A 26,802-nucleotide genomic window follows, 5' to 3' on the forward strand; every position below is an offset into this window, starting at 1 on the left:
AGTAGTTCAACATTCAATTTGCTTTTAAATAAGATTGCAATGTCTCCACCTTTTTTGGTTGTTCTCTCTGTGCAGTAAGTTATATCCAGGAGAAATTATTTCATTATTAGTTGTATTAGGTTTTAATCATGTTTCTGTGAGCAGGGCAATATCAGGAGAGAAGAGGGGAAAGGTATGCATGCAGTTCTGAGATTTTGTTTGTAATGCTTCTAATGTTTATATTAAGCAGAAGCAGGTTGGAGGCTTTTTTGGGGAGGTGTGGAAGGGTGTGAGTGGAGTTTTTTATTACTGGGTGGTTGATGGGTTTGTTAGGACCAGGGTTTGGGTGTACATCTACACAAGGGGCTAGCTTAGAGACAATATGCACTATGGTTGGATTATTTTAGTAACACATAAGTGGTATGATAAGGTACGATAAGGATGACTTGTTAGTTTGGTGTGTTGGCCATAGAGTGAATGGGATGTGGTGAATGAGAGCTATGTGAAAGATAGATGGGTAAATGTGGAGGTTTAAATAGGTTGGCTCAGTTATGTTAATGTTGGTAGTGGCATGACAAGGTGATAATATGGGATTAGTGTGGCAGTATGAAGCAATATGTGCAAACAGTGTGAGGGCTAAAAAAGTTAAGATGTTACTAAGGTTCATAATTAAGTTAAAGTATGTTGAGATTTGGGTAGTGAAATTAAGGTGGCTCTTTTGAGAGGTTTGTGGTGATGTTAGTTAATGATAGTATGTAAGATTAGTTATTAGGTGGTAAGAAGGAAGTATGGGGTTGTAAGTAATAATAGTAAGGTCAAATCTGTATGTAATTACAGGCTGTTGGTGAGAATATTAGTTGAAGGTGTTGTGAAATATGAGGGGACTTGATAGGTGGCAGTGGCTGAGAGCTGTTTAAATGTTGCATAATGCTGATTTGCCTATGTGAAGTGATGGGAGTGGTTAGACAGTATACATTTAATGAAAGAGTGGGTGGGTGGGAATGGGGGTAGGGTAAGTAGGGGAGTAGAGCAAGTCCCAGTGAAGCGGGCTGAGCTCGAGAGCAAGGAATTAAGTGACCGCAAAAACATAATCAGATTGGATACTCAGGTCAATGTCTAGAAGGTTGTAATGATGTCTCTGTGGTATTCTGCATATTGTACTGTTAAGTTCTGCAGTTACACTGATCATCAGAGAGCGGTTACTTTAAGTTTTCTATGCATGGAAATATAGTTCAGTTATGGTAGTTGCCAGATAGAGAAGAAAGGGACAGTTTCTTATTTAAAGTCTAGTAGTTACAATCAAACAAAACTGGTATAAAAGTACATGGGGGGGGGCGGAGATGACCCAGAATATGTGCGCACCAGTACAGAAGTTAATAACAGGCACAGAGGTATATGCTCGAAAAGAAAAATGCACTTAATTACTTTAACAAGTTTTTGATGGAAATGCTTCTGCTAAGTTTAAGCTTGGGTGCCCATGCACTCACAGCTGTGCACTGGACCACTACACACTGTTTATTATGGGTTAATTTAGGTGTCTGGTGTGCACATACCAGGTCAGATGCTACAGATCGAGATGGCTGGGGACTGCAGAGTCATCATCTTGAATTTTTCTTTAGAAAGGTGTTGAGACTTCTAAAGTCCAGGATAGTTCTCCAAGTGGCTTCCTTCTTTGGACAAGGAATAGCCTAGAATAGAAAACATCCTTCCTTGCTTTGGAGAAGAACGACTACTGTGACTCTCTGGTGTACGATGTCCAAATTATATGCTGTATTACATTTTCTTAGTCTTCTGAAATATATGGATTTTTTGCCGTAAGAGAATTCTTTATCCACTGCAGTCTGTATTGACATTGCTAACGACCTGAAGGAATTACAACTCTTGCTATGGACTCCCATAAAGAGAAACTGAGGTAATCTGCCTGGCCTGCCACTTTGGACAGATTAAGAAGGGAGAGGTTGGGCTGGGGAGTGGGTTTCGGAGGGAAGGAGCAATACATAGAGAAGCCATCTAGGCACAGTTTCTCCCTATTAGAAGGCTGGCCTTAGGAAACCACCCAGGTTTTTCTTCAATGTTCCTCCTGCCATTTTTTCTTAAACTGGGTTTCCTTTCCTTTAGTTTATCCCTTCCCTGCCTGTAATAAAAGGGGCCACATTTGGAAGGGTAATGTTTCTCATACCATGGCATGGATGAGTGAAAAGACTTGCTTTACACCCTTTGCATAACCTTTATCCTTTCATCTAGTCTCTTAAAGACACAAGAAGTTGGGGCATTCAGTAGCTGTATCTTGACATTTCCTGGCAGGGTAGAAGCCCTAGGCATATGTCCTAATCATGCATCTCCAAGACCACTACCATCAAAGTACAGCAACAGTATGAAAACCATATTTAATAGAGTTTGTTTTCCACCCATCAGTCTGTGTAAACACCAACAATTTTCCCCACAAACCAACATAAGAGCCCTCCACAATCTTTTCTGAGTGGTCCAAGACAACTATCTGGTACATGGTCACATGTATCTGGCAGTTAATAGTTGTGAAGACCAGAGTGGCAGACATATGGTTCTTCTCAAATCTATCCAAAGCTCTGCCCACCTTGACATTAGAAAGAGTTAGGAGCAGGAACCAACATGGAACTTTCTTCTGGATGCACTAGTGGTTTCCAAGGTAAGTATGAAAGTGTACCTTGCACCATGTAGAGACTATATGATTTCAGGGGCAGAGAGTCAGCCTCATGGATGGCTGCCAAGAAAGCACCCCCCTAAAGCTACTACAGCAGGAAACACAGAAAAATGTTTTGGTATATCCAGGCCCAATAAAAATCAAAATATCTTTTTGAGCCTCTGTTATGTTACATTTCTACATTCACATTTGAACAAATTTTTCATTCGGGTATGGGTTTTAACAATGGAAATCTCAGCGGGAGAGCAAGAATACACTGTGTCCTCAGTATCAAAATATCATCAAAGAAAAAGACATCTGAGAGCAATCTAGTTCTCTACCTGCGAAGGAGAGTGGCTTATTTTCCATTTGAAACAGGGACTCTCAACATTGAAGGTTTGACAGACCCACCAGATACCCATTTAGAAGACATGCCAAGAAATGAGATGCAAGGGAGAGTCTTTTTTTTTTTTTTTTTTTAATGGGGCTTCCACACTGGAAGTCCTACACTCTGCTTAGGAAGACTGGACTTGCACTACAAATGCTCAACCATCCTTCCTATTTAAAATAGTGGAGACCATATATCTGCCAGTGGAATTTATTGCTCAATAAATGTTCGAATAGATCACGGTTACAAAACGTTTTACAGCTGGGGTTTATTCACTAGGTATCTTCCAAACACACAGCATGATTTCCAGAGCTCAAGATCCCTCTCCTTTTTTGATGCTAAATAGAAGTCAAACCCAGTTACAAGAAATAACAGAAAATCCACTGGAAAATGATGTACCGCTCTACAGTAAAATATACAGAAATGAAAGTATTCTCAGTGGAGTACTTACCTGTACTCAAGCATGCCAGCTATACAGAGGATGGTATAACACTGCTTATGACAAACTACAAATGGGCATCTCCACCAGTCAACTGCACCAAAAAAGTTTTAAAATAGCATAAGCAGGCACCCATCTTATAATGTACACTTGGACATACTGGGGGCTGGATGCACAAATGAGGAAGGACCCTGAGCTCTAGAAGTCCAAGCAGATGTACAGGGACTCCTAGCTGCTAATTCCATAAGTAAGGCGTACTCTAACAGTATTCTAAATGGAGAACACAAGTTCCTCAATATAACAAACTGCATTTGTCAGTCAAATATTCTTAAGTAAAATCATGGAATGCATCATTGACTAAATATAACTGAAAATGTTTTAAACAGTGACTTTAAACAATATGGTTAAACCATTATCCCTGGCATTCTTAACAGATGCATCAGATATTTAGAAAAGAAGATTGTTCGACATACTTGGCTCACTCAGAAGGTATCAATTGTTTGGGTAGCTCATATGAAAAGGTGGAACTCAAAAATTAAGTCTCCTCATAAAGTTCAGTTACTTTTCCTTGTTCATGTAATGATTTGAGTAGCTTTGAACAACGAACAACTTAGAAACAAAAAAACAAATGTAGAGGTGACAGTGTCCAAACAGCTCGGAGAAATAATCCACACCAAGTTTTTAGCGCTTTCAGTCACTACTTTGTTTTGTGACCTTCCTCAGAAGAGTAGCTTTGTTACAAAACTGCCAAATGAGACTGTCTATAAAAGAGAGATTAAAATGTGGGCATTCATCTGGTAATTTTCCCCACTTTATCCTTACAGATGGGGCATAGCTTTTCTGGGGACAGCATCTAAAGATCTCTACGAACACTAGGCTTTGAGACCCAACGTTACAGCAATCATCACTAAAGCTGAAACATCATCTATGTCTTTGAAAGTTGTCATGTTGTTCAGAATTGTATGAGTTTGTGATAAAACTGTATTTTGGTAAAACAGCACATACGCTTTACAAAGACTGCCTAATATCCATCAGCAGTTCAGCAAGCTACACAACAAACTCAGAGGATGCATGTGTGCTGCAAATACCAGTCATGTGAAAATCTCACAATGTAGTATAGTCTTGCTAAGCTCACTGTTGCCAAGTCATACATTCACATAGCTGCATACGTCAGCATTGCAGTGAGCCAAAGTCACCTCAATTCCCTCAGAATTGGTGAGCTAAAAATGGTAATTCACGGTCATCCTCCCCATCTCTTCAGTGCTAGTGCTGGCAGTCAAATGCAGGTCATCTGGGCTGCAGTGAGAGGTTTATCCCTCTATGGCATGGGGTTGGGAAAGACATTAGAAAATGGTTTATCATCATCATCTGAATGGTGAGGGAAGGTTTTGCTAACATTTGAAATTTCAAAATACTCTCTAGTTTTTGTTTAGTACAGGTGGATCTGGCTTATAAACCTGTCTGAATATTCAATGAAATATTAATCTGGTTTTAAATAAAATAAAGGAAACTCTTACTCTTTTTTTTAAAGTTCCATGGGATATTTAACATCCATTTAAGCTGCCATTAACTCAGAGTAGGGCCCCCTTGGTTTAACATCTCAAACAAAAGGACTGCATCTGAGGAATGCAGCACTCTGGTAATGCTGCCCTGCAGTTATCGGTAGAAGAATACTAATCCAACCATCTGATCATGGAAGTTTTCTGATCTTTCCGAACACCAAACGTGAGTGAGCAACTGGTGTAGTCACTAATGATGTCAGAAACAAAAGAAATAATTATATATTTTTTTGTTATGGAGGTGATGTCATAGAGGGAAAAAAATAAAAGATTAAGAAGATGAATTTCTTATGAACAGAGTTAGCTGAATGCTGCTGGCTAAACAACATTATAGTGCTGCTGAAGTTCAGCATGGTGGCTAATTGGTTAAAATCTCCATCTTACAACACTATGGTCTGGGTTTCAATTTCAAACTCTGGTCACAACCTGTGCATGTTCTCCCTATAAACGAAGTTACACCAAAACCAGTTTATTCGATAAAGCTTTCGGGTCTACACCCTTCATCAGTATAATTTTACAACAGAAATGAGACATTTAAGTAGGAGAATCAATTAAACAAATGCTTCAGCCCAACCCACTCACTCAGTAGCCTAAAATTATTTAAAAGGGCAACCCCATACACACAAGAGAATTTTTATATATACATACAAAGAATTTAAATTCACTTTAAATATATCTTAAAAATAGCTTAAAAATATATGCACATATATACATACATACAACACATACATGCATGATTCACATTATTCAAATAAATTAATTTAAACATATATTTATACCTAAAAAATATATAATTATTATAATAGAATAATGCCCTCTTACTATAGCTAACAGCTTCATAATTTTTCTCTTTGCTTCTTCACTAATAAAGGTTTTAAGTTCACAGCATTATTCAAACCTGGACTCATGTTTGCTTGAAGCCTAATGATCCATTCTAATTCTTTTAATTCTAGGAGATTATTAATGTCTCCCTTTCTTATACTAATATTGACTGCTGCCAATACCCTAAATTTAAATATATGATTACTTCCTTCTTCCATAATATGCTTACTTAAAGCATTAGTTTGTAGCTTTCTTCTAATGTCTGACTTGTGTTCTATTATCCTTTCTTTGAGTTTTCTAATAGTTTTGCCTACATAAAATGAAGTGCAAGCTAAACACGATGCTAAATATACAATTTTTTCTACATTGCATGTGGTCAGTGTATTTATTTTATAAATCTGTCCATCAGTAGGATGTTCAAAATAATCTCCACCCTCAAATAAGTCACTGCAGCATGAACAATTATAACATTTCCTTGTGCCTATCTCTTTCGGAGTTGTAGGTTTACTCTTGAAATCTTTATAACAAAGCTTTTGTTTTACAGTTTCAGCACTTCTATAAGCCAAAGAAGGTTTACTTCCCACTATAGATTGAATTTCAGGCATAGCTAACAGTATAGGCCAGTTTTTTCTTAATATAGCATTCACATTATATGTATTAAGGTTATAGGTAGTTATATACCTTACATATTCCTTACCTTTATACACTTTATCCTTTTCAGATGTTATACCTCCTAACAATATAGGTTTATAGTATCCTTCTCTTTCTATTATAACTTTATTTAACTCCTTCTCAATAAGTTCTAGGGGATATCCACTTGCTTGGAACTCTTGAGCTATGCTGTTAACTTGCTCAATAAAATTACCATCATCTGTGTTTAACTTACACAGTCTAATAAATTGTGATTTCATAACACCTTTATAAATATGAGGTGCATGCATACTATTCTTAGTTATATATCTTAAAGAGTCAACCTCTTTCCTATATACCTTTGATGTTATTTTGTTATTTTTTGAAAGTGTTACATCCAGGAAGTTAATACTATCCTTAGAAGCTTCTAGTTTAAATCTCAAAAAATCAGTCGAACTATTTAAGTATTGCACATATTCCTCAAGTTCTAGTAGTGTACCTTTCCATAACAAAAAACAGTCATCGGGTATTGTGCCAAGAGGCTTAAGAATCTTGAAAATGCCATCATATGGCAATACTTATAGTGACTTATTAATGCAATGGCAAAAGCTTAATTTAAAATTAAGCGCAGACTATATGGCTCTAATGAATACCTTTTTTGAGCCTATAGAGAATGCACTACTAGAAGAAATAGATGTATTAGAACAAAGAATAACATCTATGTCTTGCTTTAATGAGCTAATAGAACTTTATCAAGATTTTTTAACACGTATTCAAACACTAGACTTGAAATTGCAGCAAAGAAAAAGAACTAAGCTACAAAGAAACATGTTCGATTTTAAGCATAATCGAATCTTCTCCTGGCCAAGAGAAGCACCTAAAGGTGTTGTTAATAATAAGAAGATTCCACCTAATATTCAAAGTAACAGAAAATCTAATACATTAGATCAACTGGATACTTTTGAATCCACTAATGTATTATCTAAAGATTCCATGCAATTTACTGCAGTTTCTAATCCTGGTAGGATTAGTGCATCTGTCACTTTAAGAACTGCTGAAGCTGAAAGAAGACAAGATACGCATGTTAATGACGTATCTCCTGTTAATAAAAATGATGCAGTACGCCCTAGAGTGAAAACCAACATGGCGCCGGAACTAACAGCAGGCAAAAAGAAATTAATCCAAAAGGAAATTACTTCGCTTTCACCTTTTTCGTTAAAACTTCCTGAGAAGGTTGTTTCACCTTCCATACAAAAGGAGACCCCTTTTTTATTCCAGCAGCAACATCTACCGAATGCGAGTGGGAAACGGAAGGTCAGCAGTCCATTAATTCATGACAAACCGAACAAATGCTAACTAGAGTAATCATTAAATTTATCTAACATTATATTAAGAGAAGCGCAAAGCTCACTTTTAAGCAAAGGGCTAAAATTCATTCCGAATAAGAGAGACAACGTAGTGCAAGCGTTGATGGACTTGAAAATGTTTATACGTAGTATTGCACTGAAACTGATTTTTAAAAATGAAAATCAACACAAGACTGTTTTTAAAAGATCTAGTTTATTTATGCCTTTACTATGCCTGATTTTGCTTGCTTTTTCAAATGTAGTTGAGTGTGATATAAGAAATTATTACAAAAGTAGAACTTGTAAGAAGAAAGTTTATAATATCACATATCAGGAGAACTTGGCCATGAAGGAATTGATGATTAATGATGCTATTGTGATAAAACAAGCAGATAAAGGTGGTGCAAGTGTGATCATGAAAAGAGATTATTATTATGAAAAATTCTATGAGATCTTGAATGATGAGGGAACTTTTAAAGAAATTCCATATGTCCAAGTGCAGAAAGTTATAGCTGATGTTAACATGATGATTTATGATTTACAATTAACAAATGACATTAGTCTGGAATTGTTTAATTATCTGACTGTTTCATGCCCTAGAATACCCCAAATTTATGGTAACCCCAAAATACATAAAGATCTGCTAAATCCACCAGAGACCTATAGTCTCAGGTGGTGGATGGATAACAGAACCCATTTCCAAATATCTACAGAATATGCTAGGAAAGTATTTAAAAACTTGTAATACAGTGTTAAAAAATACTGATGACTTCCTGGAATGCCTGTATAAATGGCAGTCTGAAAATAATATGGACAATTGTATTATGGTTACTTTAGATATTACATCCCTATTTACTGTTATCCCTAATGAATATGGGGTTAATGCAATAAGGAATTTTCTAAATAATGAAATAAAAATGCACAGTAGGGAAATAGAAACTTTATGTGCGCTTTTAGAAGTAGTATTGATGCACAATGTATTTATTTTTGATCAGAAACTATTTCTACAGCTTAAAGGTGTTGCGATGGGTACATCAGTGGGAAATACTTATGCCAATTTAGTACTATATGAATGGGAGAAAGAAGTGCTAATGCATAATGACAACCCTTTAAATCACATGGTAGTTTTTTTACAAAAGATTTGTCGATGACTGTTTTTTGTTATGGAAAGGTACACTACTAGAACTTGAGGAATATGTGCAATACTTAAATAGTTCGACTGATTTTTTGAGATTTAAACTAGAAGCTTCTAAGGATAGTATTAACTTCCTGGATGTAACACTTTCAAAAATAACAACAAAATAACATCAAATGTATATAGGAAAGAGGTTGACTCTCTAAGATATATAACTAAGAATAGTATGCATGCACCTCATATTTATAAAGGTGTTATGAAATCACAATTTATTAGACTGTGTAAGTTAAACACAGATGATGGTAATTTTATTGAGCAAGTTAACAGCATAGCTCAAGAGTTCCAAGCAAGTGGATATCCCCTAGAACTTATTGAGCAGGAGTTAAATAAAGTTATAATAGAAAGAGAAGGATACTATAAACCTATATTGTTAGGAGGTATAACATCTGAAAAGGATAAAGTGTACAAAGGTAAGGAATATGTAAGGTATATAACTACCTATAACCTTAATACATATAATGTGAATGCTATATTAAGAAAAAACTGGCCTATACTGTTAGCTATGCCTGAAATTCAATCTATAGTGGGAAGTAAATCTTCTTTGGCTTATAGAAGTGCTGAAACTTTAAAACAAAAGCTTTGTTATAAAGATTTCAAGAGTAAACCTACAATTCAGAAAGAGATAGGCACAAGGAAATGTTATAATTGTTCATGCTGCAATGACTTATTTGAGGGTAGAGATTATTTTGAACATCCTACTGATGGACAGATTTATAAAATAAATACACTGACCACATGCAATGTAGAAAAAATTGTATATTTAGCATCGTGTTTAGCTTGCACTTCATTTTATGTAGGCAAAACTATTAGAAAACTCAAAGAAAGGATAATAGAACACAAGTCAGACATTAGAAGAAAGCTACAAACTAATGCTTTAAGTAAGCATATTATGGAAGAAGGAAGTAATCATATATTTAAATTTAGGGTATTGGCAGCAGTCAATATTAGTATAAGAAAGGGAGACATTAATAATCTCCTAGAATTAAAATAATTAGAATGGATCATTAGGCTTCAAGCAGACATGAGTCCAGGTTTGAATAATGCTGTGAACTTAAAACCTTTATTAGTGAAGAAGCAAAGAGAAAAATTATGAAGCTGTTAGCTATAGTAAGAGGGCATTATTCTATTATAATAATTATATATTTTTCAGGTATAAATATATGTTTAAATTAATTTATTTGAATAATGTGAATCATGCATGTATGTGTTGTATGTATGTATATATGTGCATATATTTTTAAGCTATTTTTAAGATGTATTTAAAGTGAATTTAAATTCTTTGTATGTATATATAAAAATTCTCTTGTGTGTATGGGGTTGCCCTTTTAAATAATTTTAGGCTACTGAGTGAGTGGGTTGGGCTGAAGCATTTGTTTAATTGATTCTCCTACTTAAATGTCTCATGTCTGTTGTAAAATTATACTGATGAAGGGTGTAGACCCGAAAGCTTTATCGAATAAACTGGTTTTGGTGTAACTTCGTTTGTGGTCTGAAACTGGGTACTATCACTACTGTGTTTCAACATGTTCTCCTTATCCCTGCATGGATATTCTCAGAGTACTCCAGATTCCTCCCACCTTTTAAAATCAGTTGTTCTTAAAAGCACACATACATACTTGCATTTACTCTCTGGTGTGCCATCTGGCTCATGGCTGAAAATGGCTCATACTGAACAGCTAACTTATCTGGCTAGCAACTAAGGGGGAAAAGGTATTAGAGATATTCAGAGAACATGGTTGGAAGTCAGTAATCTGGGTAAATGAGAAAATATTTAAGTATCTACAGAATAAGATGAAGAAGAAAAGTATAGATAATAATTGGGAAGCATAGTTTTAGATTAAGAAGGAAAATTAAAAAGTTAACTGCAAGGAAAAGTCTGAAGAGTTGGACAGGGAGGCTGAGAGTTATTCAGGAGATAAGAAAGAAAGAATATTTAAAGGTAGACAGGATAAGAATTAACAGAATGGTGTTGCTTCAGTTGCTATATTTACTGAAGCATGTAGCAGTGGAAAGGGAAGCAAGGGGTATCAGAAAAGCCAACCCTTTTGCATGAAAGGAAAAGACTGGCAGTAGACAATGTGGCCAAAAGCAACTGTCTGGGAGGAATGTGCATCAGATACAAGTGACCACTCTGTAAGCAAATGTAGCATGGCTGTGAAACACCTAGTATCGCTATTCCCCCCAACTTAGTGGCTTCTGCTTCCTGCATTGCTACACACTCCTATATTCATCTGTCAGTCCTTTCTTCTTAATTAGTGTCAGTCAGCAGGGTTAATGTAACTGGGAGGTTGCAATGGAAGTAGACTGCAGCATTATTTAATGTTGCTGCAACAGGCCTGAAGCTGGATGGAGTATTTCGAGAAAATGCCCTATCTTACCATAGTACATGCTCAACTACAACTGACAAGGTGTATACAACACAGAACACAAAGCAGTGTGCCAATTGTCTGTGGTACTACACTGTCCTCAGCATCCACCTAGACAATCCCTCTCTCTACCAGGAATCATAACATGGGGGGGTGTGAACCACCAGCAAGCACCAACATTCTCTCCATGAGAAAGGTGAGCAGGCATACCCCACATGACGACTCTCCCATAACTCCAGTCATTAGATTCTCCAGCAGGCAGCTAATCAAATCCAGGTCATCAGATTTACAGTCAGGGCTGCACCCTATCGTTCCTAAAGGTGACCACGACTGACTGGGTGTAAAAGTGTTAAACATAGTTGGTCTGAGAGATAAGGGGCACTGGATATTGGTGATAGTTGAAACAAGAACATGTGCTGGTGGAAAATTACAGATGGAGAAAGATGCAAGAGAGTGGGTGAGCAAGCAAAGAAGGGGATAGAAGAACGGAAGATGGGTGGCTGGCAGTGGGGAGGGAAAATATACAGATACGAGTACATGGTCAGACAATAACTGATAATCACATACTCAGATGCAGGGGACATGCCCCAACTCCTAGCAGATGCATTTAACTCAACCCACCCCTCCAAATATTCTCAAATCACATAGCCACACCAACATTCCCTACGGCCATTATTTATTTTTATCATTATCTCAGTCAAAAAATATATGTGTACTCAGTCAGAAAGTGACTTTTTTAGTGGAGGGAACTGTAAGACTTATAATCTAATCTATAAGGAATGAAGTGTGTGTGTGAGTGCAAGTATGTGAGTGGCACCAGAATTTTTTACAATTAATTATAACAGAGGTTATTTCTGAGAAGTAGAAAGGCAGTGTACATGCAAAAATAAACGCTGAGCTGGTTTGCAAAGAAAGTATGTGCATGTGTGCCTGTCTGAAAGACATGGAAATAATGCTACTAATCAGTTAAAGAGGTGAAAAGTAGTTATTCTAGACAGGCACTTTATATGTGAAATTTAGCTTGCAAGAGCAGTGCGTGCCTGTGCCAGCACAGAGCAAGCTGAAATACATTAGTGTGTTGATTACAGACGAATCATAAAGGTGCAACAAATCAGGAAAAAAAAACCTGACAGGGTGAGGAAGCAGTCTATATTTGAAAGCAACTAAATGAATGGTTTTGTCAGGAGCAGCAAGTATGCAGTGTGTGTGCCAGAAACATGCTGAAATGCATTTCTTTGGCCAGAATTTATTTCACTAAACACAATCATATACCAGACGGTGTGTTCCCAGTCAGAAAGCACACAGCAGTTATTTTTGGGGGTGGATATGTAGCATATGCAGGAAAGCAGGACTCGCTATAGTGGGTCCCAACATTTCAAATGGTTACCCTGCAGCTGTCTATACCATGTTCTAGACCTAAACAGAAAAAACAAAAAGTTTATGAACTCTTTGTATAGGATCTGTCCATCAGAAAGGCACCTGCCTTCTTTCTCAGGGGTCAAAAATCTTCAACTATAAATGGACACAACCATCTTAAACAAATGCAACAGCAGTACAAACAATACTCATAACAATGATTATAAAATTTCACCCCCAAAGGGTACTTATCTGAGGCATGGAGCAGTTCAAACCACTCTGGACTAAAAACACAATGTACACATGCTATGAACAACAGCAAGAAAGATGTTAAATTGTGCAGGCGATTACCAGCCTCATAAGGGGAACATATCCAGATGTCCCTGAGGCAGAAGACCTCTGGGTCTAGAGGAAGGGTGCTGAACTCTGAAAGTTCAGCTGGGTGTACAGCCCTCATGTGACTAATATTACAGTAGTGAAGTCTAATGCAGTGATCTATACAATCATCCAAGGTTTCTTGGAAGTTGAATTAGAAAAGTTTCTTGGTCTCAGTTTTACTATCACATTGCCCACTACTGCTAACCTTTCTAAGTATCTGGACTAGCTTTCCCTGCAGGAAAATAAAGGCTGCCCACTTCTCATTCAGAAAAAAAACTGCCATAAAGTTAACAGCCTCAATAACCGATGCATCTTTTAGACTGCTGTTAAACCTCTGGCCAAAAAGGCACCGAATTTCAGAGGCACGTTTCTTATTAGCATCAGTCTGGGTCAGATAAAAAAATGTTCATACAGAATAGGCAAAGAAATACAAATTTTGATTCTTTACAAATATAACCCGCAGTGGTGGTGCTGCAGTAGTGTTGTCGCCTCACAGTAAGACGCTGTCCGGTTCGATTCTCAGCTAGAGCGTCTTCTGCGTGGAGACATGCGTGAATGGGCATACCTTCGTTGAAGGTTGTGCATCAGGGCTGGTAACTCGGCACTTAAAAATCAACTACCAATCATTAGCAGACCGGAGTTCCGCTGTGGCGACCCCTAACTGGGAAAAGTCAAAAGACACAAAAACTTGTTTTAAAAAAAAATGAAGTTGGGGTACTACCAGAGTTAGAAGACAGGTTAAGTACCCTAGTAGTAGTTACTATGCGGGGGAGTGGGGAGGTGAATGATGCAGTTTAGCATATTCCAGACAAAAAATCGTAAATAAGAGATTGGAAGAAAATAATTTAAAAAAGTGAGGTAGGAGAAGTTCACCAGTACTCTAGCCAAATTTCTCCTAGTCAGTGTGAGTACCACCTTGGATTTCCCCTGAAAAATAGACACTGGCCTAGTGGGATCACTGTGCACACACTTACATATACATACACAAATACATATACATACACTCATGCGGTGTCTAAATTTGCCTGGATCAGACTAGAATATTAAGAATATCAAAGCAGAAAGGGACTGGATGTTTGAGCATTGGATCCACAAAGTGGTCAGCCATTTGGTGAAGTACTTTATCAGAAATGACAGAATTCTGCACGTAGTTCTTACCAATGCAGAGGGTGTCCTCAACATTCATCTTCTGCATAGTGAATCCAACTGCTGTTTATCTACTCTTTTGGGGGGAAACATAAAACGTCAAAGACAATAAGAACAGATTTTTTAAGAATGGGTTATGCTATGCTGAGGGTGATTACATAGGATGAGTAAGAAGACTGTGAGCAAATAGAGGGAGGTAAGTTACAGGACTGGATTGAGAAGTTGTGGTATTGGACAAGGGTGTGGGGGAAAAATAAAAGGGAAAATGTGAAGTTAATATGGGGTCACATATGATGTGGGGTTAACAATTAAGGCAAAATCCAAGGCCTACAGAGAAGATGAAAGGATGATCTAGGGAGTTGGAGAAGGCACAGTACAAGGAAATTAACAGAAAGTAACAAAAATGTTAAAGGCAGCAAAGACTGAAGTTGAAAAGAATCACAGAAAAGATCAAGAATGTGTAAAAGGTTGTTTTGGTGGAAGTGAGACAAGGCAATGACAGACACCAGGACAGAGGAGGATATTCAGAAGAAACTAGCGTCTCTTACTGATTACAAAGCAAAACAACTAACTGGTGCAGGTTCCACTGCATGTGGGGGGGGGGATACATGGAAACGTCAGGTCTGTTAACATGGGGAGGAAAAGTAATGGATAAAGCTAGCAGCATTTGCAGAAGACAATTTCCAGGATAATAACACTGCTTTACAGACAAAAGCAGCTTTCAGTCAATTCAAATCCATTATTTTTGGTTGTGCTGCATGTAAGCATGATAACGAACTAGCAGACAATCTACCTAAACAACATCAGCAATTTCTTTAGCTCTGTTCACGAAGGAAGCTGAAAAGTGGAGGGGTTGGAGGTTAAAGTCAAGACTGAGGAATCAATAGCTAAACATCTAATTGTGGGACACACAAGGCTGTGGTGAGAAGGACAAAGTCAGGAATTAGGGAAGTGACCTCTAACCAAAAAGGCACTGAGGTTTGTCCTGGGTCATATAGTCCTCAGTGTGTACATTTTGTGCAAAATTCCAGACACAACAGAAACAGGATCAGTCTTTCTCTTTACTCATGACAATAAAATAGGTGCAGCAGGGAAAGACGGGGCACAGTCTTGTGAATGAACTCGACAAGCTAAGAAGTGGGCATAAAGATGGTACTTGACAGTCAATGCAAACCAATGCAATGTACTGCACCTAGGCCATAAAAACTGTTGTGTGAAGTGTCTGCAGGGCAAAGGAGCAGGGAAAGGTTCAAGGGGTGCTGATCACACCAGCACTAGATCACAAAGAACAGAGTGGCATGTCAGTGGCAGCAGCAAGCAAACTGTTAGGGTATATCCTCACAGGCAAAGATTCCAGAAAGAAAAAGATAATTCCACACTCTATAAAGCATCGGCCATACCATAATTTGAGTACTGCATGCAGTTCTACCAGAAAAAATATATGGGATAGCAGACAAGAAATATGACCAGAAACTAAAGGAGCTATAGATTTTTTTTTTTTTTTTTTTTTTTTTTTACTGAAGACCAGAGTTGACATGGGATGGACATGATATCAGCACAGGTTATGCCAATAGGATGACATGGTCAAGCTAAACGAGAAGGACAAAGGTAAGGGGACATGGGCAGCAGAATGCAAGAGCTAACTACTCCCAAGATCTCAAACAGTACTTTTTTTTTACAAAGAACACTAAGAATTCATGGAATGGAATACCAGAACGGGTACTGGACAGGAAACCACAGAGGCATTCAAGAGGGCAATAAAGATGTGGAAAAAGGTATTGAGGAAGGTAGTGACAGAGGACAGGTAGCATATTAATAATCACGTGTCTCCTTCTGACATCCACTAAATGTAATATAAAGTTACCAGAATGTCTGTTCAAGAATGTCTAGTTGTAGGTTATTAGAGCTGTATTGAGCTAGTAGTCAAGACTACTGAACCACCTTATATTTCTTTACAAAAGCACAAAAATCAATGTTTTTGCAAAATATAGGTTACCTGTTGAATAGTTAAAAAAAGCTCACCTGTTCTGGTTCAAGGACTGATGCCCATGGTAGGAAAATGCAGCTAATGTTGGGAAAAAAAATCACTGTTGCAGTAGTCTAAGCTATTTGGGTTAAATCCTGCCAAGGAGATAACAGACTATAGGGCACCTTCCACACACCTTCACTACTGAACAGCTTGAGAACAGGCACATAAAGTCAGTGATTAGGGTGCCAAACCTTCATAGCTTTTTTTGCCTCAGAGTAATGGAGGATAGACCTCTATTGTTTTAGGTATATGTCAGGGGAAAAAAAAAAACAGTAAACAATATCCACATCCTCCCCCCCCCCCCCAAAAAAAAAAAGCAAACAAGTGAGATGAAGGGAATGTGTCCCTACTGCAACTGTGTTCTACTCAAACATTTACTGTCAGAAGTTAACTTACACAACTGGACTATGTTCATTATTAGATCACTGCTGCAGCAGCCTGTGCTATACGGGTAGATAACCAGAGCTTAGAACAAAAGGGAGGAGGCAGAAGGGTCAAAGTCTAGAAGCTTCTGGAGAGTAGTCCAAGCAAAACTTGCTGCGGACCAGGACAAAGAAACTAATTTAAGTTTTGTAAAAGTAGGCACAGAGGGCAAAGTTGTCTCTAGAATACTTAAGTCCACCCCTTTCTAAAAAAAAAAAAAAAAAAAACCAACAGAAGAGAAAGCAACTGAAGAATGGGTCCTGACATTCCCTGGAAGTGACTTGTTATGGTGAGAACATAAAAATAGTCGGAGACAATGATTTGGAAACTAACTGTTTTGACACAGATTGTTCCTTTTTCTTACCATCCTAAAAAATAAATAGTAGATCCAAACTCCTGAAGGTTTTAGCCCTGTCATTATAGTACCAGAGTTGCCTGTACACATCCAAGCGTATGTGAAATCCTCTCTCCCTCATTTCTGGATCTGGAAAAAGACATGGAGATGAACAGCTTGACTAAAAGTAAACTTTGAAACCACTTTAGTCATAAATGAAGGATTTGTTCTTAAAGATAGCCTATCCTTATGAAAACTGACAACATTCATTCACCACAAGAGCTTGTAACTCGGTTCTTGTAGAGGTTACAGCAATGAGCATCAATTTCCAAATTAAGAGCTTCAATTCAGCCCTGTGACCTTGTTCAAACAGAAAAAGTTTAAGTTTCTCTAGCAAAAAGTTGGGATCACAAAGAGGAGCAACCTCTGTATTTTAGACAACACAGATATGCAGAATCCCTTTCAAAAACTGTCCAACTTGAGGCAGGGCAGAAGGGAGGGGGGTCTACAAGCAGACAAGATGGCACAGAGCTGAATCTTGACAGAAGAGTAAGAAATGCCAGAGGATAAAGTTGATCTTCTCCATACAACAAAGTGGTTTAGGATTACCTGATATGAATGTACTCTTTAGAGCAAAAGTAAAGAGGAAAGGGATGATGAAATGGGGGGGGGGGCAAACAGAGAGAAAAAGAAAGAAAGAGTAGCATTTTAAATGCAGACCCTTAAGGAGAATGATACCTGCTATACAGATTATTATATTTGTGAAAGTAGCAGAAAGTTTTGCAAGAACTATGTCAACAAGGGAATGACGAAAGTGATCCCTACTGGCAAAATCTAAGTAGGAGAAGAGAAAATAAGCAAGAGGAAACTTGGAATTTAATGAAGAAAACTGGTAAAGGAACCGAGGTATGGGGAGCAAATAACTAGAGGGGGGAAAGATAAGAGCGGGATGAGGGTAAGCAGAAGTTTGAAACTGCCATCTGTACCAGTTATTTACAGAGTATAGGCAAAGAGAACGGGATAAGGGAGTGCTAATTGAAAAAACAGCTGTGGCAGAGTCGAGTCTAGAACAGAAGTTGCTGTAAAAGAAAATTAATATGGCATATAAAATACTGCATGATAACTGTAAGAATCAGACAATTTTAAAAAAGATTATGAACAGGGACTGGAAAGGCACTTTACAAAACAACAGTGCAAGAACATCTGTATGGCTCTCAAACAAGTACCAAAGTCTAGAAGGTATAGGATTTTTGCTTGCAAGTGTATGCATAATTATTTTTATACCATAAACAGACTTCAGAAAATGTTTCTTCAGGGAGACAGCAAATGCTGGAGATGTGATGAAAAACGGAGGGAACTGGGATCACATTTTTTTGGAGTATAAGTTGACAGACTTTAAAAAGTCCCTACAATGTACTCTTGTCAGGAATGTTGGAGGGTACAAATGGTTTTAACTAAGAAAAGGATTCTTCAGAGCTAGGACACAGGATCTGAATTGCCGAGATACAGTAAAACCTTACTAAGTTTAGTGCTATTGGCTGCTAAAAACAAGGCTATTACTAGAAAATGGAAATTGGAATCTAAACCAACTGTAACTGAAGTTCTGAATATTGAAAAGGATAAAAAAGGACTAATGCAGAACTTTTAGAAAAGAACACGAGCAAATTACACAGACAGAGAGAAGAGTTACTGCTGCCATCATTTATTTGGCATTTATGTGGCTTGGTCTGTTCTGTTGGCCCCACAGACCATATACTTTCACCCCTCTTGGAAGCCACTCTTAAGCCAAGTCTGAAGCATCTGTGGTTACACACCGAGTAGAAGGAATTCTCCCTGCCATTGTTTTTTGAAATTCCTTTGCCTAAACTTTGAGACTTTTTGTTACATTTCCTATAGAAGGATCCTGTATTGGAAGGAAAGGTGAAATTAAACGCTGGCAATGTGTTTTAAAAAATCTGAGTGATCCCTGAATCACTACCATCTTTCATCAAATCTTTTAAGGACCTCAAAAGAAGAATCAAACTCTACATCCATCTAGGGAAGCATTCAAGATCTCAGCTTTGGCATAATCTGGTAAAGTTTTGTGCATATAATCATGCACACTTTTCATTACTGACCCAGTATCAGCTGATCTGCATGCAGTATCAGCAGTCTCATATGAACATTTCAGACAGATTTTTGTCACACAAGAAAAAGAAGTGACTAGCAAATTCAGAGAGTACCTAATCCCTAAAGAAAGGAGGTTAACACTTAACTTTCTCATACTTTTAAAAAAAGCGAACAGAAATGTTGACATATGAGCATGACTGCAGACAGTCAGGAAAACATTCTCCAGTGCTGGTAAAACATGAGTAACAGCTACAGGCTGAGGAAAATATATCTGCAATAAGTCCTAACTTTGCTGGGACACTTCAGTCTTTTGATGGGGCACCAAGTTCAGTCTTTTCTCATTTAAACAATTCTTTCATTATGGCTGCAGTTTCAGAAAAATATGACTCTAGGGGCACAATCTGAAAAATAAATTTTCTTCAGAATCCAATTTCTCTCACTGTGGCATAGGCACCACAGAAATATAACCCCAAACTAATTCCTGTCCTTAATGAGAATCCATATCTGAAAGAATGTGATTTTTTTTTTTTAACATCTAGTGAGGAATCAGATGTTGCTGTTCTTCTTTCGGCTTTTCCCGGTTAGGGGTCGCCACAGCGGAACTCCTGTCCACTAATGATTGCCAATATATTTTTTACGGGTGCCGAGGTGCCAGCTTGACGCCCAACCTTCAACGAAGGCACACCCATTCTATGCATGTCTTTCGAACACCACTCGACCACAGGGAGGACATGCAGACTCCACACAGAAGGCGCTCCCGCCGAGAATCGAACGGGAGAACCTCTTGCTGTGAGGCAACAACGCTACCTCTGCGCCACCAACTTGGAAGAAGCTTTTAGCAAAATCCAACAAATCCTCCCTGTACATCCTAGATGAAGGAAGATAATACGTGCCTATCTTTCTGTCTTCTTTTCTATTAGACCCTACAAAAAGACCAATTAAAATATGGGGCTTTTCTCTGGGAAACAGGATCCTTAGGCTGGCTTTGCGGTAAAGCATAAACTGCTCTCTCCTCTCAGATAACAAGAGGGTTCTTCCTTGCCCATAGAGGACACTGACAACAGCCACAGAAAACATCTCTATCTCATTGCCCTTCACATCTTCGAACAGCAGTGCCAGTGGGATAAAAAAATGAGCAGACCCAGGTACCTGACTGAGCCATATCGAAGTTGTTAATTGGCAGTGAAGGAAGCTGGCTTGACTATCAAAGACTCGTGTCAATTTTTTTTCTTGTGGACAAACGAAGGGAAGAATGGAACAGCCTGAAAACTACTCCATGTTCTGACTGAGAGAAGTGCCTGAAAGCACATAGCCTTTGAAAGTTGAAGCACATAACATTTTTTCAATTTTGAGTCAAAATTTTAAGTGACAATCCCCAACACCAAGTACATGCCACCACCTTATATTTTTTTCAAGAATGAAATACTAAAAATTTGCACAAAAAAATTTTTAAATAATTTTACCCAGAATGGAAAACCTTACAAAAGTTAACATTTGTGAAATAAAAATTTTTAGTAACAACCAGTAAAAACACAATTCCTAGCTTAAATAAATTTCTAAAGAAAAAGTAAATTTTTCTCAAAAATATGGGTAACATGGTTTCTCCCTAGAGGGGGTCTAAGCTACCCAGCCTTAGTGAAGTGCTAGCTGACCAATCACTCAAAGCCCACACGGACAGCACACATTGATGGGACGAAAGTTTGGTGCCCTAACCACTGACTTTATATGGCTCTCAAGCAGTTTAGTGGTTAGGATTCATTGAAGTTGTCCTAAAGCTTTGGATGCTGTCTGGTTATCACATCCTTGGTAGGACATAACTCATAGTTTAGGCTACTGCAACACAGATCTAATAATGCATGTGTGAATGCTATAAATGCCTATTACCAAAACCTGCACCACTTCCCTTAACATAGAAAGGACAACTACAGGCAATGCCAGTTATGAAAAATCCTGCACCTGCAACTCCAACAATCTTGCATTACAGAGAGGAAAAAAATATTCCAGATTGAAGTTATCCATCACGAGTGGCTCCAGGCTTCTCTGGCTATGAAGAAGCAGTTCTTTAAAATGTTTCCAATTTTTCTGACGTTTGATGCCAAAATACTTCTCTTCCACCAGATTGAGAGGCTGATTATATCGCATTATGGAAGGCCTCTTATATGACCCACCTATGGTCAGAAACTGAGATTTTTTTAAGTTATTAGTCTCAACCCTTTTGGCGGTCTTGGTTTCATCATGTTTGATATAACAACGATCATACATTAATTTTTTCTTCTTTTCTTCAATTCCACAATTTTCTTCTAAAAATGAAAAGTCTACAATGCATTTGACCTTTAACATTAGAAGTTTTAGTAAAATGTTCAAACAGAGGGCATCTGTCATGGAATAAGCACCTTTAATTCAAACTCCTATGAACCATTAGTCATTTGTTCCATATTGCGAAATTCAACTGGTCAAAAGTCTTTCATCTACGGAGGTCAACAAATTCAACATCTGCTCTCATCCATAGTAGCAACCTTGTTACTGATTAAAGACAAGGGGTGCAACAGACAAACACTCCTTTACAGAGGTGTGGAAGGCTTGTCCTGCCCAAAGAAAAAAGTTATAATTTTGAAAAACATGTCTATCACTTTTCTTGCAACTGAATTCAAGACTGTGATGGAATGCCATGAAGTCTACTTGTAGATTACAAAACACCTGGTAAACTTCTGAGAGGAACTAGTACCACTAAAAGTTCCATTAGCAAATTTTCTATTAAAGAACTCGAAGTTAACAAAATTATGTGAAACATGACTACTTGGCTACTAAAGAACAAAAGTAAGAAATGATCAGAGCACTGATGCAATGAAGCAAACAGTGACTACAAATGCAAAAACTTAACTGGGCACCTGCGAGCAAATAAATTTGAGACTCATACTTGCCCACTTGCTAGGTATGCTGACCTGCTCCCCTCACACCAGACTCTCACCTCTGTGGAGAACTGAGTTAACAAGGTCCTCACCCTAGCTAATGGAAGAATGAGTAATGAGGCTCTCACTGTGTTCTCATAAATATGGGCTTGGCTCTCGCCTCCCCTTCAGAGAAATAAATGAGCTAAATGAGTGCATGTATGGGAGCTAACAGGAAGATCATGCAGGCAAATAAAAAAAAATGGGGCACATATTAGTCCTTAAATTGCACCACCGCCAGGAGGAACTTATACTGGCTTGGATATGGGAATAGTATTGCTACAGAAAAATGGCCAGATTCCACAGTGTTCTACAGGTGATCAAGCCTATAAGTAAAACTCAATGACAACATGATGTCTTGAACATAAATAGCAAATGACAGTTTTCAGTACAGAACAGTGAACTATGATACCTGCATATGGACCCAAATGAAGAATGGCAAAGATGAGTCCTTTGAAAAAGTTCAAAATGCACACATTATAAAAACATAGTTTGGGAAAATAAAAAGGAAGAGGGACACAAACAGAGGACTAGTGAAGACAAACGTAAAGGATCATTTGCTAAGGCCATTGTTCCTGTCCCCATCTGGCCAACTTAGACAGTGATGGACTGTGCCACTTCCAATATTAATACGCCATAGGTGATGTACAACAGCAGTAAGGATATAGGACTTTTTGACTTCTGGATCATCTCTGACACTGTGATGCATTTTGAATATCTGCGAATGATAAAATGCGCTACACACAAAATTCTTTCATGTGCAAATGAATACTTAAGAGTACAAGAAAACAGCTGGAAGTGGAAGAAAAACAGTTAAGTTGCAGCAGTACTGTGAAGCATCTAATTAAAAAATTAACTGTAGTTAAAATTGAAAATATCTTTTGCACAAAAAGTGGGCCAACTACAAACAACCATTCAGGCACAAATAATGACAAACATTTTATAATGGGAAAATGTAAAACATTAAAAACAGGAAGAAGACTCTGAAGGAAACAGTATCATAAACATATGTTCATATCACCATTAAGTATTTGAAAAGGATATTTTCCTCTTTCGTTGCTCTCGAAGATGAAGAACAGGAAGCACTCTGCCATATTTGCTAACAACCCAGTTCTACCAGGGAAAAAACAAAAGAAACTGTTTACAATATATAACCAACACTTGTATAAACTAAAAACTACTTTGGGACTTGAACCTGGGATACTTTTTGCTAGATTTTTATTCATGACACTTTCTATAAAATCTGTACCAGGCAGATCACATGCACTTTTTAATGGAAGCAAATGCCTGCTCTCATCATCCCATTATAAAACATTTGTATAACAAATTATGCAATAAAGCCTTTAATACAACAAGCTCTCAGACATTGTAACTGCTACTTTGAGGCACTCCACAGTAACTTTTTAGCAGAGTGCAAGCATCAGAATTTGTGTTGAACCTCTACAAATTGTAAATAACTGCAGCATGTTTACAAAAAAGACCAAGGTTACAGTTATTATTCGCTCTATGGTTTATTTTTTTAATTTTCATAGTAACAATCAAAAGGTTCAAGATTTAACAGTCCAAATTATAGTTATATAAAGGTGCTTACCACAACAGTAAATATTTTAAACAGGGATCGCTGTAATACTAAGTCATAATATAGGACATTTACTCACTGTCTGTTTTCCTAGATACAGCTACATTTATCCATACTGGTTGTGTTCCTTGCAACAATCAATGCAGACCTCACAACTTTATAGATAATACCAAAGTGGCATGAAATTTCTATAAATAAATGTTTTTCAAACTTGATAATTCAGCAGGTGTGTTCATGGCAAGCAAAGATTCACTGCTAATGAAAGGTATTCATTCTAAACATCATGAAATGGAAAAACAATTTTTGTAATATCACAACACTAACTAAAATTTATACAAGTTCCCAAACTGGAAGGAAGGGGGAGGGAAGACAGTGCTGTTGTGTACGTAAACTTATCGTAACAGAAGATGTTCAAATAATCACTGTTACAGCAGTCTTACCTATATAAGGTTATATCCTGCTAAGGATAGAATAGCCAGCCAGCTTCCAAAATTTCAGGACACCTTGCATGTGCCCAAACTGTTAAGTTAGCTTTGGCCGAATAAAGGCAGGATTGGACTCCAAACACCTCAGAGATCTCATGTCAACAGAGCAAGGGAGGCCAACTCCCTAACAAGGTCAATGTTAGGAAAGAAAATTAAGGTCTTCACCCTAGCAATGAATACATATGAAAATAAGGGGATGGACAGGTTACTGCAACAGTGATCATTTGAAGATGTACTATTACAGTAAGTTTACATATAGTGGATATAAAAAGTGTACACACCCCTGTTAAAATGCCAGGTTTTTGAGATGTAAAAAAATGAGACCACAATAAATAATTTCAAAACTTTTCCCACCTTTAATGAGACCTATAACCTGTACAATTCAACTGAAAAACAAATCTGTTAGGGGAAAAATATAAAAAATAAAAAAGTACAATAAGCTGGTTGCATAAGTGTGCACACCCTTAAACTAATACTTTGTTGAAGAACCTTTTGATTTAATTACAGCATTCAGTTGGAAAATCAAAAGTCAAGTAAACAAAATGAAAAAAAACATTACAGTGCAGGCAAAGGAACCATGACTTAAATATCCCACCATAAAATCCCATGTGACCATAAATAATGACATCACAATGCCGACCAACTAACTCCACAAATCATACCAAAAAATATGTTGTTTTTAACCATGACTTTAGTCTGATGAAGTTCATGTTATGCGATGGATGAAAGTGCTTACTACAATTAAAACTGTTTAACTGTTTTAAGAAGTTTCATGGTTCTTTCACTTGCACTGCAATGTTTTTTCATTTTGCTTACTTAAAAATGTGATGAGGCACAGAAAAATCAGAGGAATTTCCTGCAAGAGAGTTGAATGGGGATATGCACGTAAGCATCCTTTTGGTCTACTGAAACAATAAAGGCGTATGGAAGAAAGAAAGGCAGAAAGGTATGGAGAGACAGCATTTTGAAAGTGGGTACTTTCAGAAAGGTGTTTAGGAGAGAGAAAGAGAGAGCAAGATCCAGAATAGGTCGCCATTATCCTTCCTTCCTTAGCACCAGAAAGATACTGGGACAGAACCAGTTTCCTTGTCTTATGAAGGAGGTTGGCACTCTTTCTATGGTGCCTTGATTTTATTAAGTCCTGAATGACAGGGATGAGAAACGGAAGCTGGTTTTGTGAAGGAGAAAGCAAGTCAAATCAGACAGAGGATGCCTTCCCATAACACAATATAACCTTCTTTGATGATAGCCAGAACCCATTTGTCTGTAGTTATCATTTCCAAAAAAGGAAGGGACAGAGACAGTCATTCTGAAAGAGGGGAAGGAGGACTGAGGAGGGGATGGGAGTTGTTGGAAAGGTGGCCAAAGGTTTTTACCTCTGAAGCGAGGCATCCCCCAAGGAGATTCCCCTATGTGGCTTGGCTGAAAATCTCTTGGTGTTTTTCAATGAGTGGAAGGAAGGTCCCTCTTAAAATGAAGTGGACTTGGTTGGTAGGTTTCTCTGGTATCTAGGGCCTGCAGAAAGTAAAATTTGCCTACAGTCCTTTATTAGTCTTACCTTGCTCCTGTAGGGCTTTGAAGAGTTTTGCCACCTATGGACCAAACAGGAGGTCTTTGTCAAGGATTTAATCTAAGATTTTAGATTCAAAATCCTCAGGGATGAATTGCTGCTCAACAATGCATAATGTTGGATAAGTGAACCTGTGGCTGCAGCTCTTGAAGAGTCATCCACAGCACCATAAAGTACAGCTGTGTACACTTACCATAAATGTAGATGTTCGAGTGTATTCACTGCTGCAGTCCTCACATTTGGGTTATCTGCTTGCAGTAGCCCTCAGTAAGCCTGATTATCAAAGTCTTGGGTCCTGCGTCGGTTGCTGTCTCATCTTCCATGATGTCAGTTAGTCAGGGGTAAAAGCATGCAGCCGACGCCATTCAGTTTTTCTTGCCCCAAATCTCAGGTGCCCCCCTAATGGGAAGCAGTTAAATATATATACAAGGTTATACCTCCAACAAAAAAGCAAATACACCAAAAAGGCTTTTAAGCATAGTAAAAAGTAATAGAGGTATAGCCTAAAGAATTCAGGGGGCTGGAGGGAGGGTAACCAGGACTGCAACAGTGAATACACCCGAACATCTACATTTATGGTAAGTGTACACAAATGTACTATGTTCTTCGTGTTTCACTGTTGCAGTTATCACATTTGGGTAGATTCCGAAAGCTAAGGATGGGGGGAGGAATTCAGATAGCATTAGGACCAGCTAAAACTGCAGCGGCAAAACCAGCTCTGGAGTTGGAGAAAATTGGCAAATGGTAATGCTTGGTGAAAGTATGTACAGAACTCCAGGTAGCAAAGGATGTTTCTGGTAGGGACACCTCTGAGAAAGGCTGTAGAGGTAGATGCAGTCCTGGTTGAGTGTAGTCTTATCCCCTGTGGGATAGGTTTTCCATGGTGCTTATAGCAGAAATTAATGCAATGGCCTATCCATTTAGAAATGGTTTGGTTTGAAATGGCCTTCCCCTTTGCCCCTGCAGCAAATACCACCAGCAGCTGTTCAGATTTCCTGAGAGGTTTAGTCCTGTCCAAGTAAAATCTAAGTTGTCTGCGCACATCTAAGGACTGCAGAATCC

The 26,802-nt window shown here is 37.9% G+C and overlaps 1 protein-coding gene across 2 annotated transcripts in view; it reads right to left on the reverse strand.

Moving 5' to 3' along the window:
- Positions 1-26,802, reverse strand: part of NOL8 (nucleolar protein 8) — a 1,174,909-nt gene that overhangs the window by 821,159 nt on the left and 326,948 nt on the right. For both annotated transcript variants that reach the window (XM_044077406.1, XM_044077405.1), the window contains exon 6: positions 23,151-23,219. In XM_044077406.1, the coding sequence (XP_043933341.1) occupies positions 23,151-23,219 (69 nt within the window). The remainder of the gene's footprint in view (positions 1-23,150; positions 23,220-26,802) is intronic.

This window comes from Protopterus annectens, chromosome 7.part0 (assembly GCF_019279795.1).
Source record: "Protopterus annectens isolate FY-2018-M chromosome 7.part0, PAN1.0, whole genome shotgun sequence".
NCBI classification, from domain to species: domain Eukaryota; kingdom Metazoa; phylum Chordata; order Ceratodontiformes; family Protopteridae; genus Protopterus; species Protopterus annectens.